We start from the raw sequence: 14,899 nt of genomic DNA, 5'->3' as shown, positions 1-14,899 counted from the left end.
TCCCATATAAATCAATATCATGATCTCCCCCATGCGTCACGCGCAGCTTCAAAATCAATATCATGAAATCCCACATGCATCATGCACACTTTCAAAATCAATGTCAGAAAATTCAACGTTTCATGCACATTTTCAAAATCAAAATCATGAAGTCCTGCATGCATCATGCACACTTTCAAAATCAATGTCATGAAATCCCACATGCTTCATGCACACTTTCAAAATCAATTTCAGGAAATCCTACATATGTTGTGCACATGTTTTTTTTAACTTTTTTAGCCACACACTTAACTGGCTTCCTCTCTCCAACCTCAATTATAATAGCCATGGACAAAAACAGAAAGAAACACTGGACTAAAGGCTGCAATGGCAGGAAATGTTTTAACACATTATGTCTGGCGACACTTTGAGGGGGGGGTCAAATTTTCTAGAATGACCAACATTCATTCTATGTATGGCTTCCTGTATGCAGACTGACAAAAAATTAGACATTGGTCATTTATTAATTTTATTACACCAGGTCAGCTGAGCCTTTCCTTTCTGTTTTCTACTTGTCTCTCGCTACAACAATGTTCCATTTGTTTTAAAAACGCTGCACTCATTTAGGCCACTGAATTAAACACTTCATTTTTCTAACTGCATGTTCTTCTTAAGACGCAAAGCTAATAGACTGTGTCCTTCTGAATTTAGAAACAATTTTATTCTTTGCATTAAGATATACTCCTAGGCACTTCCTAGTTCATCCCATTTCAAAGCTCTAGAACCCAGTCATTAATCCAAACCCATACATGCTGTAATTAGTCCTCTCAGTTGACTGTCCTGGTCTCCTTAATATATTCTTTCTGCCCTGTGATTCATTCTGTTTTTATTTAACTCCTCTCCCTCCATGCCAAACCTACCCTGGCTTCTCAGGTCATTACCTACCTGTCTTGCTGTGCTCTGATGGTTCGTGGGTCACAGCAACTGGCTCATTCTGGAGTTCTGGAAGGTCCTGGGTCTCCTGTAGCTCCAGAAGCTCCTCTAAGCACTCAAGAATGTACAGCCGATCTGCTATGTCCCTCACACCCAGCCACTCTGAAACAGGAAGGCAGACACACAAGCTAGAACAATGGGGGTGGGGTCCAGGGACAACACAAGGTTGAAGTGGAGTGAATGTTGGTAGAGGGGAGGAGGATGAACCAGAGGAAGAAGGGGGACTTCCAGTAAGTTGCTTCCTGACCAGGGAGAAATCATACATGTTTTCTCAATGGCCATAAAAGCCACTGGCATCTGTATTCCCGGACTGGGAAAAATGCTACACTTTAAAGATACTGATATGATGCATTCAGTACTTTTAATGTCCACAGCTGTCAATTATACAAAAAGAAACAAAAAAAATCATAGTTTGAGAAAATATAAATTCTTTGAACATCTTTTAGCAAAAATCATAAGCACAGATTAAGTTTCTCTTAAATCGTTAAGTATAGATTAATATTAAATTATTAAGAATTAGTGGAACTGTCACAAAGGAAAATGAAATTGGTTTTAAAAACAGAACTGGACAAAAGCAGTGTGGGAGCTTCAATGGCAGCTGCAAATTCATTCAACAGAAGAATTCTCTTGGTCCATAAAGACTTTTGAAAAGTACTTGTTTTTGTTGTGGTACCCTTTAAGTACTCTTAAAATGTGCTCTTCATCCTGAATTAATGACATCTTACTCAGGATTTTAAATCTAGAAAATCTACATGAAAATCCTGTCTTCCCATTCCACTGCCAAAAACACACAGGAAGCTGTGTAACAAATACAGCACAAAATGGACAGAACTTTAGGGAAATTCATTAGTATAAGATCCTGACTCTGCAAATCCTGTGGACAAATGCTAAAAAAACAAAAACAAAGGAAACTAGACACTTATCCTTATGAGAGAAGTCTTAATTTTTGTTGCCATGGAGGGATGAATTCCTGTATCATCTAAACAGTTTATTTAAACAATAAAGCATGTTCTTAATGAAAATGTGCACTTGCATAGTCAAGAGTATGAGTAATGAAATGAAATCAGTACCACAACAAGAATGAAAAATCCCCCAAAATGCCTTCCAGATGGGTTTCCTTTTTTAATTGGCAAACTTCAACATTAAGTTTCCTGACTGCAGCAGACTGTTTATTCCATAGCAAGGATGTTCTGAGAAATTAATCTGCAGATTTAACTATGGTATTCTGCAAATCCACATGCCAAGCTTCACACAAGTTTGTTACCAAAAGGTTTTCAAGGTTTCAGTCTGAAAGTTTACAACAATCATTTATATTCTATACCATGCGTATGATTGCCCTGACCTCTCTATGGCAAAGACAAGTCTTAGTTACAGTACTAGTATATACACAAGCAAAACAAGGAAAAATTACTTACTAGATCAAAATTCACAACAGCTTCATTTGCATGCTAATGAAACAAACTGCCGTAAACATCCAATTAAAGCAATTAGAGGTACAAAAATAAAAACGGAAACATCAGACTTGCCTTTATACTATACAAAAACACATTTCAAAAGATCACATGTAAAGGGTATATTGTAAAGAAATGACACAAACTGCAAATAACTGTCATGTAGAATAGGCTCTGAAAATAAAGGAATGCACATTTGTACTGTAAGAGTACACTTTACCCAACACTTACCCTAACAAGGAGAAAGATTCAAAATATTTGAAAAAAACAGAAACAAAGGCAAATCACAGAAAAACACAGCAAAAGTCTCAAACATGTTCTATTTGTCCATGAATTATATTCAAGTAGTTTTGAAAAAAATGCTACCATTATAATATAATTTTAATTACATTGGTACTATTTAAGTAACACATTTTACTACATGAGTGAGTAATTTATATTCACTATTACTCTAATAATTGACTCAAAAACGTCTAGGTTAAACACTGCTACATGTTAAGTTTAGTTAAAACAAAGTTTCAGTTTAGTCTTTAGTCAATGTAGTCATCTAATCTTAGCCAATCTCAACAGAAAAAAGCAAACACTACTAAAAAATCAAGCAAACAATATCTGAAGTTTTTCTTCTTCTTCAATAAATGTACGTAATAATCTAACAGTGTGAAAATGCCAGTGACATTTGTAAACCAGAAAAAAAATATTTTCTTGCTGAGGAAGCTCTCCAACACACAGAACCTCTGCTGAGAAGCATAGAAAAAAATGCCAGAAGTGAAAAACAGTGCCTTATTAGAGAAAGTGCTTTTCCTAGAACATTGGATAAATAGATTCGCACTTACATATTATTTTCTTCTGTGAGTACCGAAGACTACTGCAGACATGCGTTGTTTTTAAGGCTCTGGACTAGAATGAGAATCTGAGAATTCTGAGATACAGCATTTTCCTTCAGGTGTGGCTTTCAGACAGGTGTACTGGAGAACCGCCAGATTCCCTTCACACCCTCATACCAGAGCAATATCGTAACTGATTACAAAGCCAGGTCTACAAAACAATTTCAAAACTCAAAGGCTGTTTACAAGAGGAAAACAAAAATGGTTTGCAAGAGAGAATTCTGACAAAACACAGTCTAATTGGGTTGCTGCACTTACTGTAGGTCCTCTTGTCTAAAAGCTCAGACCAAGGCAGGTTAAGACTTTAACACTGGTTTTGATTTTAAGATTGCAAAAACTAATATTAAAAGCTACAGCACAAATGCTGAAGCTATAAGGCTCTGCATGGCTTGGCACCCCAGTACCTGTCTGAACTATTATCGCCTTACTCCCCACCTCGCAACCTTCGCTCTTCTAATTCTGGTCCCTTACTGTCCCCCAAGCCCGTCTACATTGTATGGGTGACAGGGCCTTCTCCTGTTATGCCCCCAAGCTCTGGAACTCTCTGCCCAACGATATCAGAGAGTCACCTTCTCTAAACTCCTTCAAATCCAGACTCAAAACCTTCTTCTTTAGAAGAGTCTTTACTTAACTGGTTCCATTCTTCACCTCTCTGCTTTTCCTAGTACCACCATATCCTACTCAGTAATAATGCCTTTAAACAAATGAATCCTTTCATTGACTAACCTTCACGCCAGCATACCACTTTAGAACTGATAAGCAAATGATGGGAAGAAAACAGACTTCTTTTAGCATATAAGGTTCTTCAACACTCTTTGCTTTAGAATTCAATAACTGCATTTTTTGATGATACTCAATATTTTAAACTAAGCTCAAAGTTAGTTTTTATCTAAACATTCACTATACATGTTCTTGGTTTTGGGCCCCTTGTATTCAATGTGTTTATACTCGGAATTCCACAAAATGTACACAACACATACAGAAAAGCATTGTTTTAGGGGGACTCATGTTAATTGTCAGGTAGCTATTCGAATCCAGAAGTCTGTACTACTCTGTGGAATTCAACACTTGTTTAACCACAAAGCCCCAGAAAACACACTAATTTCCAAAGATAGCTCAATAAAATAAATTGTTTTGCTTACAGGAGCTCGAAAAACTGCTTGTCCAACCCTATACATTTTAAGATTTATTTATTTTGTTCTTCTCTGGAAAGTTTGACAATGATCGCAGCATATTAAGGGAACAGGATGTACAATTTAAAAATGGATTACTAAATTTAAAAACCTTGTGCTTTTCATACCTCCCAGTCAGGTCTAGGGGTGTTTACATCGACACAGTGAAATTATTTTTAAATCATAAAAAGTAACCAAGTTATATGATGTTAATGTTTTGCATAATGTACTGTATATATATAGTCCTATGGTACTACAATATAATTTCATGGTTATTTTGAGATATCCTTTTAACATTACAATTTGATCTTCTCACTGACTGTGTCCAATTATCTTTTTCTGTTTCATAGGGATATGAGTATATTTCCTATAAAAATAACTAAACAAGTTTAGAAACAAGTTTAGTTTGTTTAGAAAAGTAAGGAAACTGGCTTCCCTTTATGCCATGCAGAATACCTAAGTTCCCAAGAACTGGTTAAGGATGCTGCAGGATAATGTTTTACAGATTCTTTTTATTAAATAATCCTAGAATGAAAAGTGTTTTTGAATGCCTCTCTCCTATGCTTTGTCCTCTGGTCTACAGGATTCTGTTTTCAGTTTCTGGACAGATCTGGCTGTAGGGTTTTCCACTCTCTGTCCCACCTGCTCCTCTGCTCCTTACAGTAAATTATGCTACACCTTGCCCTGAGCAACAACCGGAAATCTAACCACAAACATTCCACACTCTCACATGTCACCATCCCAGAGGAGGAGCGTCTGACAGACAGAAATGGGGCAGAACTCCGAAAGGAGGAGGTGACCTCAAAGAACCTTTGAGCTACACACTTACACACATCCACTTGAAGATCTTCTACAGACATGCGATATTCCTTTATATAACACATAAATAATGGAACCTTTCCAGAATTCCAGAAAGCTCTGTTCATGTTAGTTTTTTCTTGAACTAACTATAGGACATGATAACACTGACCATACTGTTAAGAACAAAGATGAGAAAACAGAGGGTGTGTGTGTGTGAGTGGGGGGGGACTGGTGGTCTCTGAGGAGAAACAGACAAAAGAGAAAGAGAGGAGGGGGCAGAATAAGAAAGTGAGAAGTGAGAAACACATGGCAGGAACTGTAGCAGGAAATGCAACATTCCAATCTGGAAAGGCTGCCATTCTCACTGTACTGAGTAAACATTAGCCTCCTACGGTGTCCATTACATTCATTTTGTTCTGCACCCAATCGGCAGGATTATGCCAAGAAACACTGTGACTGCCTTTAAAGTTCTTTGTTTTCTGGAATTCAAAGTGATTCATCACTCGATAGGTTTCATTCCAATAAATATGTTAAGAGTTTGTCTAAGGGCACTATGGAGCACTGAATTTTGAACAAAGAGGCCAAAGTATCCATGAACTATGCCAAACTAAGAAATCGCTGAATGGATAAAAATGAGGAACAGACATGGTTCTAGTTTTCATCTCGGAGAAAACATCATACACTGCTAAGCCATCAATAAAAAACTAACTAAAATAATAAGAATAGGTAAAGGTTTATTCCATGCTGAAAGGAAAAGAGGCACAATGTTTTGGCTTTGGAGCCTTCTTCAGGCTTCTTCTGACACCTACCTGCTAGCTACCTACTTGAACTTCTAATTAAAGTAATATGCTACAATGAGTCCACAGTAAACAGTTTTTAATAAAAGAAATCATAACAGTTCTCTAAACTGTATTCCTCATCTTCATAGAAATATATATTCCCTCTAGGAATGTACTTCCAGTGTGGCTCTCGGTTAATAAATTGGTTAAATTATTTCATTAACTGGACAAATTTACCCCCTTTAAATATCCCTTGAATGCAATTTTAAAATCATGATGAGAAGAGCATCTTGGGGAAAAATGCTTAAAATATTTCCAGCTGAGGACGTAATTAGATCAGTTAAGTAACAGAGATTTTCAATTTAACCCAAACCACAAGACCCTGTGGCTAGAGGGCTAGAGTTTTAAGCTTTTAAGCTTCTACCTAAGAAAGTAGTGGCATGGTCCTGAAAAGCTTAAGAGCACTTTCTTGTCAAGGGAGATTTAAATTATGAAAAAAACAATCAGATACTCTACAAAACAACTGTCACTTACTTATAGAAACATTAAAACAGAGTAGACAGATTTGATGATGTTAGTACCCCTTTAAGAAGCTTCTCTATGATCCTGGGATGAAGTGGCGCCTGGCAACTCCTCTCACTTGCCATCGCATTCTTAAGCCTTCCATAGACTCTCCAAGCATCTTTCTACATCATGACCCTCTATTATGTGGTTTTCTAACTCAATGATACAGTCCAAACAATTCTGAAACATAGCCCCCACCTCTTAATGGAAAGCATGTGCTTCTAAAATGCAATAGCACTCCATCTCTGTCATTCATTTTGTGGACTGATTTTTTTTTTTAGAAAATGTCATTCCTCTTTAATATTTCATTTCATGGGGCGCTGACACGCTTCCTTCCAGCTTTCCAATATAGATTTATGATGCAATGAAATTAACACACTGCTCAGAAAACGCCTTGCAAATTGTTTTGAGGCAGCTGGTCTGGAGAGAGAGGACAGGGAAAGCTCTTTTGTTTTTGTTTTAACGGAAATACCAAAGCTTCTCTTAACTCATACACCTGCATATGACTCTGAATTTACTATATTTCTATACTTCATACATACACTTCCAGTACAAGCACTTACTTTAAAAACCTCACTTTCATAGATGGATTCTAGTTCAATTTTATATTATTGTAATATATTTTTATATTTATATTGATTTTTGTCTTTGATACCCAGCCAATTTGGAGTTATCTTTTTTGTGTCTCAGCTCTGAGCTACGAATCCTGCAATGTGTGAAAAGCACGAGTATTGGCAGACTGGCTCCTCCACTTAACCATTCATCACTTCTCACACTGCAAGCTTTACAGTGCTTTACAGGAAGCTTAACATTGATTGGGAGCACAGTGCATCCTCAACTGATGTCACTGCAAGGCAGCAGGAACCCAGGTAGCGCCTGTATCGCTGTTTCACCGAGAACTGAGAGAACCTAGGCCGAGTAATGCCGACAATGCCTGGACAGCTCTTTGCCACTTGTATGCTACCTCATGGGGAAAACAGCCTGCATCTGCTACTGATACAACCCAGGCTTGAACTTGCATTTGGGCCACAGGGCTCAACATGCACTCCGAATGAGGGCTGTTACACCCTGTATGTTCTTAAACCCCCTCTCATCTTCCCCAATCATCTATAACTGGCTTCCTAATGGAGCTTTCTTCCAACTCTCCATTCACTTGTGCCAAGTCACTCTGCTCCCAAATTAGGCACAAGAGCACTACACCACATCTGACAACTTTGCAGAACCTCCCCAAAATCAATGTGTTCAGTATGCAATTCCTGAGATCACTGCTACAGTGATTCTTCACCACATTCACTCTACAAAACTCCAAATCTCAAGTTCCTTTTTTGTTTAATTTCTACTACATTCATGTCATTTAGACATACAGTAATGCATTTTAATTGCTTTCCAATCTCCTTTAACCGTGCACAGATATAAAATTAATTGCATTATGCTACATTCAATAATTAAATTTTAAGTAACTGATGCATTTATAATCCTTGTACAGTTCAGTAAATGTGCTATGAAAGTAAGTTTCCTTGAGCAAAGGCTTGTGAGAAATAACACTGCTGTAGCTATCATAACTTTACAATAATTTTAAGAATGCTTTTATAATGTTATAAATAAATGGAAATAAAAATTATGTAAAGAAATATTTAAAGAGATGGATAAAACAAAATATTAGAATGTTAAAAAATTAGGAGAAATTAAACAAAGTGTAAACTTAGAGATAATGGAGGATTTTCACCATTAAATACTGTATCTTAGCAAAGGACATTTTGAGCTTTTAAGTTTAAGTTTCAAGTGCTATTCAGGTCAGGATTGCTACACCCAGTAACTGATCATCCCTAAATAGCAGGTAGTAGGATGATCTGCTTCCAAGACATGGAAACTAAAAGCCTCTCCTCCTAAATGTTTGTTTCATTGTCCTCAGACATTTTTACACTGTTTCCCTAATTGCCTACTTTTGGATTAACTCCAAGTTCTAATACTCACATTTCAGACCCTAAAACAATGGCCCAACCTATAAAATCCTGTCTGTTGTGTGGTGCAGCATTCCAGTCATAAGGTGACTGAACTCTCACAGGGGCACAAGGGTGTAAATCCAAGACATTTACTGTATGAGCCTACTTGTTTTATAATAGCTGCAGCTAATATAAGTGGATCACTTGGAGGAAGGACAGAAAAAAAACCCTGCTACATATGCTTTGTGAACTGCAGGATACTTCAAGTATGTTCTGCAGCAATGTGTGTAACATCTGCCATAGCATCCTCCAGGAATCACACTGAGCCAAGAAGTTTAAATTCAGCTAACTGATAACTATGTGGTTCAGAATCTGGTATTTATGCATATTACACAGTTGCAGAAAACCAAATACCATTCCAGTTGCCTAGTCGTTTGATCCAATTCAGATTTCAATTGTTACATGCTCTGGACAAATACTAGATTCTCTTATTTTGAACAATCTGCACATTGAGATGTCCGAGTTAGAAAAAGAAACAGACTCTTCTCTTTTGCCATTCCAGTCTTTATATAGGAGTTCTCTCATTGCCAGAGCCTGAAATGGATCACTTTACTAAAAAATGGACTTAATAGTCTCCCTTGAGCTGCAGTTACAAAATTCATTATTTGTAGTTTGTAAAACACACAGTAGATAGTTTACTGGGATTTGGGGAACTCTGTAATTTCAGCAGAGCATAAAAAGCTTAACATTACTGAGGGTCTCGTGCAATTAATCTACTGTACGTTTTATTGTTACACAGATCTTTTTTTTCCTTTTAAAAACCTGAGTTTTTCTGGAAGACAATTTAATAGCTCTATCAGTTACAATGTTCTTCATTTTATTATATGCAGACTATACTGCAGAAGAACTGAAAGAAAAGCTCCATGACAGAAGATGTTTTATAAATCTATAACCCTTGGTAATGAAGCAGAACTCACTGAAAAACTCCTATTATCTTAACACTTTCAAGGCTGACTCAGCGACCAGGCAAAAGGCACCAAGCTGGAGAGAGAGTTCAACAGTCAAGAGACATTCTTTCTGACTGAGTCACTGCCGCTGGATAGTTTTCTGGCGGACACCAACTACAACTACAGCTGAACAAAGGCATTGGATTTTCTACTAGGTAGATCCTACAGAGAAAAAAAAACATACAAAAGCCATGAGACGGAGAAGAAACGCTTCTAATGCATAAAGCTTGCAGCACTGTTCTCAAAATGTTTTGTTCCAGTACAAAATGTGTTTTCCAAATCCAAATAAAATCTAGACAATTTCCTATAATGAATGTTTACGTGAAACAAATATTTCAACTTCCATATCTGTGTCACATTTTGCAAGATTCCCATCCAAGAATGTTTACAATTCATTCCAGAGAGTGAAGAATTAATCCCCCTTAAACATCTGTTCTTTTTTTTGTTTTATTTTGTTTATCAATGGGGAATCTGTTTGCTAAAATCATTTAGATTTCTGACTTCATTACAGATGCTTAAGTGTATGTGCAGTGTTTCATCACTCAAAGTAGTGCATGGTTTCTGTATCTAATGGAGATAACAGTATTAAAAGTGATATCTGCAAAGTCAGCTCGATTAAGCCAAACTGTAATAAAGCCACCACTTAATTACAACAAAATCCTAGAAATTTGGATTCCATTCAAAAGGCTATTCAAATTACTGCGGATTCAAGTATTATCTAAAAACCGTTCATGTTTCACAATCCTAACGTAAATGTTTTTTTTTTCTGACTTTGTTTCGACTGATCATTTTACCAAGTAAATCGCACAGCAACAGTATCAGCAATAATATACATAAAGTATGTTTTCTGTTACATGAATAAAGTAGTCCAGTTACACCATTTTATCAGATAACATATTTCCACCCAGTAAGCCACGATATTAAAGGGACAGTACTTTCCATAAAACGTTTCTAATAAGCTTAACCTACTTTCTGCTTTTTAAAATGAAATTATTAAATTTTAAAATATTTATAAAATGTCCAACAGATATTACATAATATACGTTCAATGACTTATTTTGTGAGAAGGTGCAGAACAAAGCAAAAACTTTTTTCTCACAAATGCATTTACAGGCGATTTATCTTAGTAGTCAAACTACTTACAACAACGTGCTTACACGTCAAATATTTTAACAAACTAAGCTTGAAATTTCCTCTTACTTTTGACATCACTAAAAAAACTGTTAATATGCAAAAGATCCAGAGCTGCCGAATATATCTATGAATTAAGCTTTCATTGATCAACCAACATACCACCAGATACAAGGTTGGAAAAACGACACTGCTGAAACGCATCTCTCTCCTAACACAACTATACCTGAATCAATAAGGTCTGATAAATAGGCTCTATTAAGCGTACAGCATGGTACTAACATATGACAGTAGTTAATCATTTAACTAATCACTGAGCTCCAAGCTCCGGATATCTGTAAATCTAATTCGCTTGCGGCAAAAATGAGAAAACCCAACTTTATTAACCTTTGTCAGTTAAGCATTACATTAGGTAAAACAGAAAGATGCATTATCCCAGCAGAAAGCGAGATGGTTGGACCAAACATACTGTACAAACATTAGCTGTTCTCATGACGCAGTCACAAAGTATTTTATAATAAACTGATAAAGAATTTTCAGTTTTGACATCACGTGGCGAGTTATAATATTCGTTTTTTAGGCCGTCAACGTCACCCAAAACCTGTGATTTTACTTTAGGCATGTTAAATTGCTAATACAACTAAACTCTCATGTACTGTACATGTTTGCTGGACAGAATAAATAGAAAAAAGTGCAGTTCAAGACAACTTTGCCAAATACATTACTATTCTTAATTGCATTCTGTTAAGATGCAATTCAAATACCTATTGGTCGTATTTGGTTCAGTTACGGGTAAAATATGAAACTAAGAACAAAAATGTGAACAAAGAACAAAATGTGAGGAAGCCTTTATTCAGAAACCCATTTTGAGAAACGGAATTCACAAGCATTGCTGTGGTGTACAGTTGAAAAGTCAGGAATCTTGTCTCTCTTGTATGTCTTGCTTGCACTGAACAAATATGACTTAATTCATTTATGTTCTACTTCGGCGCTTCAGGGGAATGCATTACTTATCTATTAATTCAATAATTAAGCTCAGGAGCTCCGCCTACAAACGCGATTAAAATAAGCACAGAATTGTTTTATTTTGTGCAAGAATGCGCTTAACTGTGTATATATCCTCAACTTAATATGTAGCCACGTATTGGTCAAAGATGCCAAAATATGCCTCAACAGCAGACGCGGGAGCATCACGGCGTACAAAATGTATTCGTAGAGATGTTGGGAGATGTACTTTTGTTGCGTTTTACGTATTAACCATGCCTAACAACGCTGTCACAGAGTCACCTACAACTTTAATCACTTTACGCCGTAAACTACAAGGCAAATCTAAAGTTCAGCTTTTCAATGTTCTTAAGGCATGCAGTTTAACAGTTGTTAAAAGAGGCGTACGTTTTTAAAAAATATGTTTACCTTATTAAACTTATTTTGAATTATATTTCTGCTCCGCCAATGTATCCGAATGATGGCAAATGATACATTCCCAGCTCTTTAATTAAGTGCATCGGACATCTTCTCTTAATAATCCTCTGGTTATGGTCCTTAAAATTTTGAAATATGGCTGATCCAAGGAAAAGTCGCTACAGAACTCTTTACCCATCGGAATGTCGTATCACTTTTTCCTCTCATAAAAAGCACCCCGCATTTTTTATTTCTCACTCCACCTTCTAATTGCATTACGTTTAGAAATCTTATTCTATGTTATGAAAGGAATGCATGGAAAAAAAACTTCCCCTTGTAGAAACTTAAACTAAATCTTGTAAAAATCTCAACTCTGGCAAATCATCACTGCTATAGGGTGGAAGGCACAACCTCCCCCCTACCCAAACCCCCTCGTTTCCTATCCTAAAGAAATCCAAAAGTTTTGAGATGGGAAATCCCTCCTTCTAATGCTGCGATTGGAGGCTAGCCAGATGCATGGAAGATTCTGTTGGTTTCTGCAAACGTCAGTCAGGCGATAAATAAAAATGACAAAAGCCTTTTGTACCGAAGTTCGCAGATGAGCCTTAAAGCCACACTGCCGTCTCCAGACCAAGCTGGCGATCAGATATTTAATTCCTTTCACATAACTCCTGCCCCTTTCGTATAAATCGTTCTTTCCCTCACTTTATGAAGAACTCCAGAGTTCAAAGTGGCTCTGGTAGTGTACTGGATACTTGAAGGCTTTATTTGAAGAAATCCACGGATCATCTTAAACTTAAACAAGAAATTCGTTCTTGATTCAAAATTATAGTTGAAGCACGCATAAAGTAATTTCACAAATAAATCTGTATCTGTAAGTTTTCACTGCAAGACAATTTCCTGCGTTTTTGAGCTTTAAGAAATTATAAGAACGTGAAGGACATGCATATAAATATTTTCTTTCTTTTCTACTGTAAGCTTACTGCGCTACACTAAATAAAAGTCTGCTATGTATAAGTTTCTAACAGGATTTGTCGCCATTAAAACTCTAGCTACCAACTTTATAGGAGTTAGAGTAAAAGCGTGACTTGTAATTGTGAGCCAAGTTTCTGAAATCAAGATTGTTAATTTTCCAAGTCGGGACTGTATAACAATAGTGCAACAGGCAGTCTTCCAGTTTCTTGCATTCCTCCTGGTGAAGCCCAGTGAGAAGTTTAGCTTAAAGTATAAACCGTTTGAGAAATCCTTTTTTCGGTTCCAAAAATTAGACGTACTCCCAATCTACAGTAGGTTATTGTTCCTATGAATGCAGAAGTGTAAGGAAGAGGACAATTAGTGCAAGAGCACACAGTTCTAAAGGAATCAATGCTTTTACGCTCAAGTGTTTAGGCTGAAGTAAGGTAGTAGTAGTGTAGTGTACTCCAGATCCATCAATTATTTGCAATACATCTTTCACAAGATCAACTCAGGTTCTCTTTTTTAAAGCTTGTATAAATGATCTAGAATTGTTCTACAGTATATTTTCTTATAAACAGTCAAGCCATGAGGCAGCATTCTTCTCCCTGACTCACTGTTCTTCCACAAAGCCATTCTTTATTGCAAAGGTATTCATTCTCTCACTTCTTCAAGTCAGCCTTTCATTAAATCCTATAATAGCATTTAAAGGGCCAGTTGGTGCATCAGCCTTGCTATAGAAAAGGACTGCAAAATGTAATGAGTCAGAGTAGAGATTAAAATGTGCCCAACCCAATTGTATGGGAACTTGTACATCTATACACATCCACATTCCTTAATTACTGAGGTAATTACTTGGTCTTTGCATTAGGTTTTATTTAGATGACATAATACTGCTCTGTTGCTTTTCCAAACACTGCTTTTGTGGGATACTTTTAACAGTGTTCTTCACTGACACATCTTCAGTGCTTGAGATGCAATTCCAATTTTTTTTAAAACCACTCTAGCAATGAAACAAACAATTTTAATTGTCCTTCATTGATTTTTGTTCCACTTTAATTATGTCAGAGTTTTCATTTAACTTGTGAAAAATATCTTTGGTGGATGAGTGGTCTTTAATTACTTATTTTAATATTTATTTACAAAGTCAAATTGCTGCCCACCAAACCTCTTTATAAGGGTTGTAAATCACTTGCTTGCATCAACAGGTAGGCAGCCATGTCATATTTCTTTTTGGAGAGTACTATGTTTAGTTTCAAGACATCCATGAATGACTATGAAGCATTCCTCAGTGTGTCTGGAGATACCATATCCAAGTACTTAGACTAAGGACAGGTTAATATCTGACTCAGTGATACAGTATGTCTTCACTTTTATAAGAACAAGATGTGTGATATGGAAAAGAATAGGTAGTGCCAGCACCATGGTCATATTTTTCTTGCCAAAATAGCACTCCATCAGGTATTATACCAGGTATTATTAACATAATTAATTACATTTACACTCATTTATACTGCAAGAGCATTTTATTGGAGAAATGTAAGTCTCTTGCTCAAGGGTAAAACAGTATCCCAACCCACAACCTTCCAAGTTTCAAATCTAATCAATTCAAATCAAGTTTCAAAACCAATACTCCACACTATATTTCCTCTTATATTTAAAAACACACTCTATGGATGTGATTACTACTTAGATTTCTAAAATGTAGCTGCATCTAAATCTGAGGTCTTGTAATTTTGATAGAGAATGACAGATATCAAAAGTGGCTTTATTTTTCCCATTATTAAAAGAGTCACTTCTAAAAGCATAAGGCATCTCAGACAGAGAGAAGGAAACCTAG

The 14,899-nt window shown here is 36.4% G+C and overlaps 1 protein-coding gene across 5 annotated transcripts in view; it reads right to left on the bottom strand.

Annotated features, from left to right (window-relative positions):
- amot (angiomotin) overlaps nt 1–14,899 on the bottom strand; it is a 45,367-nt gene that overhangs the window by 26,966 nt on the left and 3,502 nt on the right. Inside the window, exons 1-2 of one of the 5 annotated variants that reach the window (XM_088648947.1) lie at nt 12,118–13,376; nt 925–1,074 (exon numbers count right to left, since the gene is read on the bottom strand). Coding sequence is in view for 2 of the 5 variants with exons in the window: in XM_088648946.1 (XP_088505072.1) it covers nt 925–1,074; nt 1,180–1,237 (208 nt within the window). In the remaining 3 variants the exon portion in view is untranslated. Of the gene's footprint in view, nt 1–924; nt 1,075–1,179; nt 1,362–2,042; nt 2,163–3,256; nt 4,498–12,117; nt 13,377–14,899 lie in introns of those variants that run through there. The other 4 variants (XM_088648948.1, XM_088648949.1, XM_088648946.1 and 1 more) reach the window with 4 other exon arrangements.

Source organism: Lepisosteus platostomus, chromosome 10 (assembly GCF_059453375.1).
Source record: "Lepisosteus platostomus isolate fLepPlt1 chromosome 10, fLepPlt1.hap1, whole genome shotgun sequence".
Classification (NCBI taxonomy): domain Eukaryota; kingdom Metazoa; phylum Chordata; class Actinopteri; order Semionotiformes; family Lepisosteidae; genus Lepisosteus; species Lepisosteus platostomus.
The sequence above is the reverse complement of the archived record's forward strand: the minus strand, read 5'-3'. Positions and strand labels throughout refer to the sequence as shown.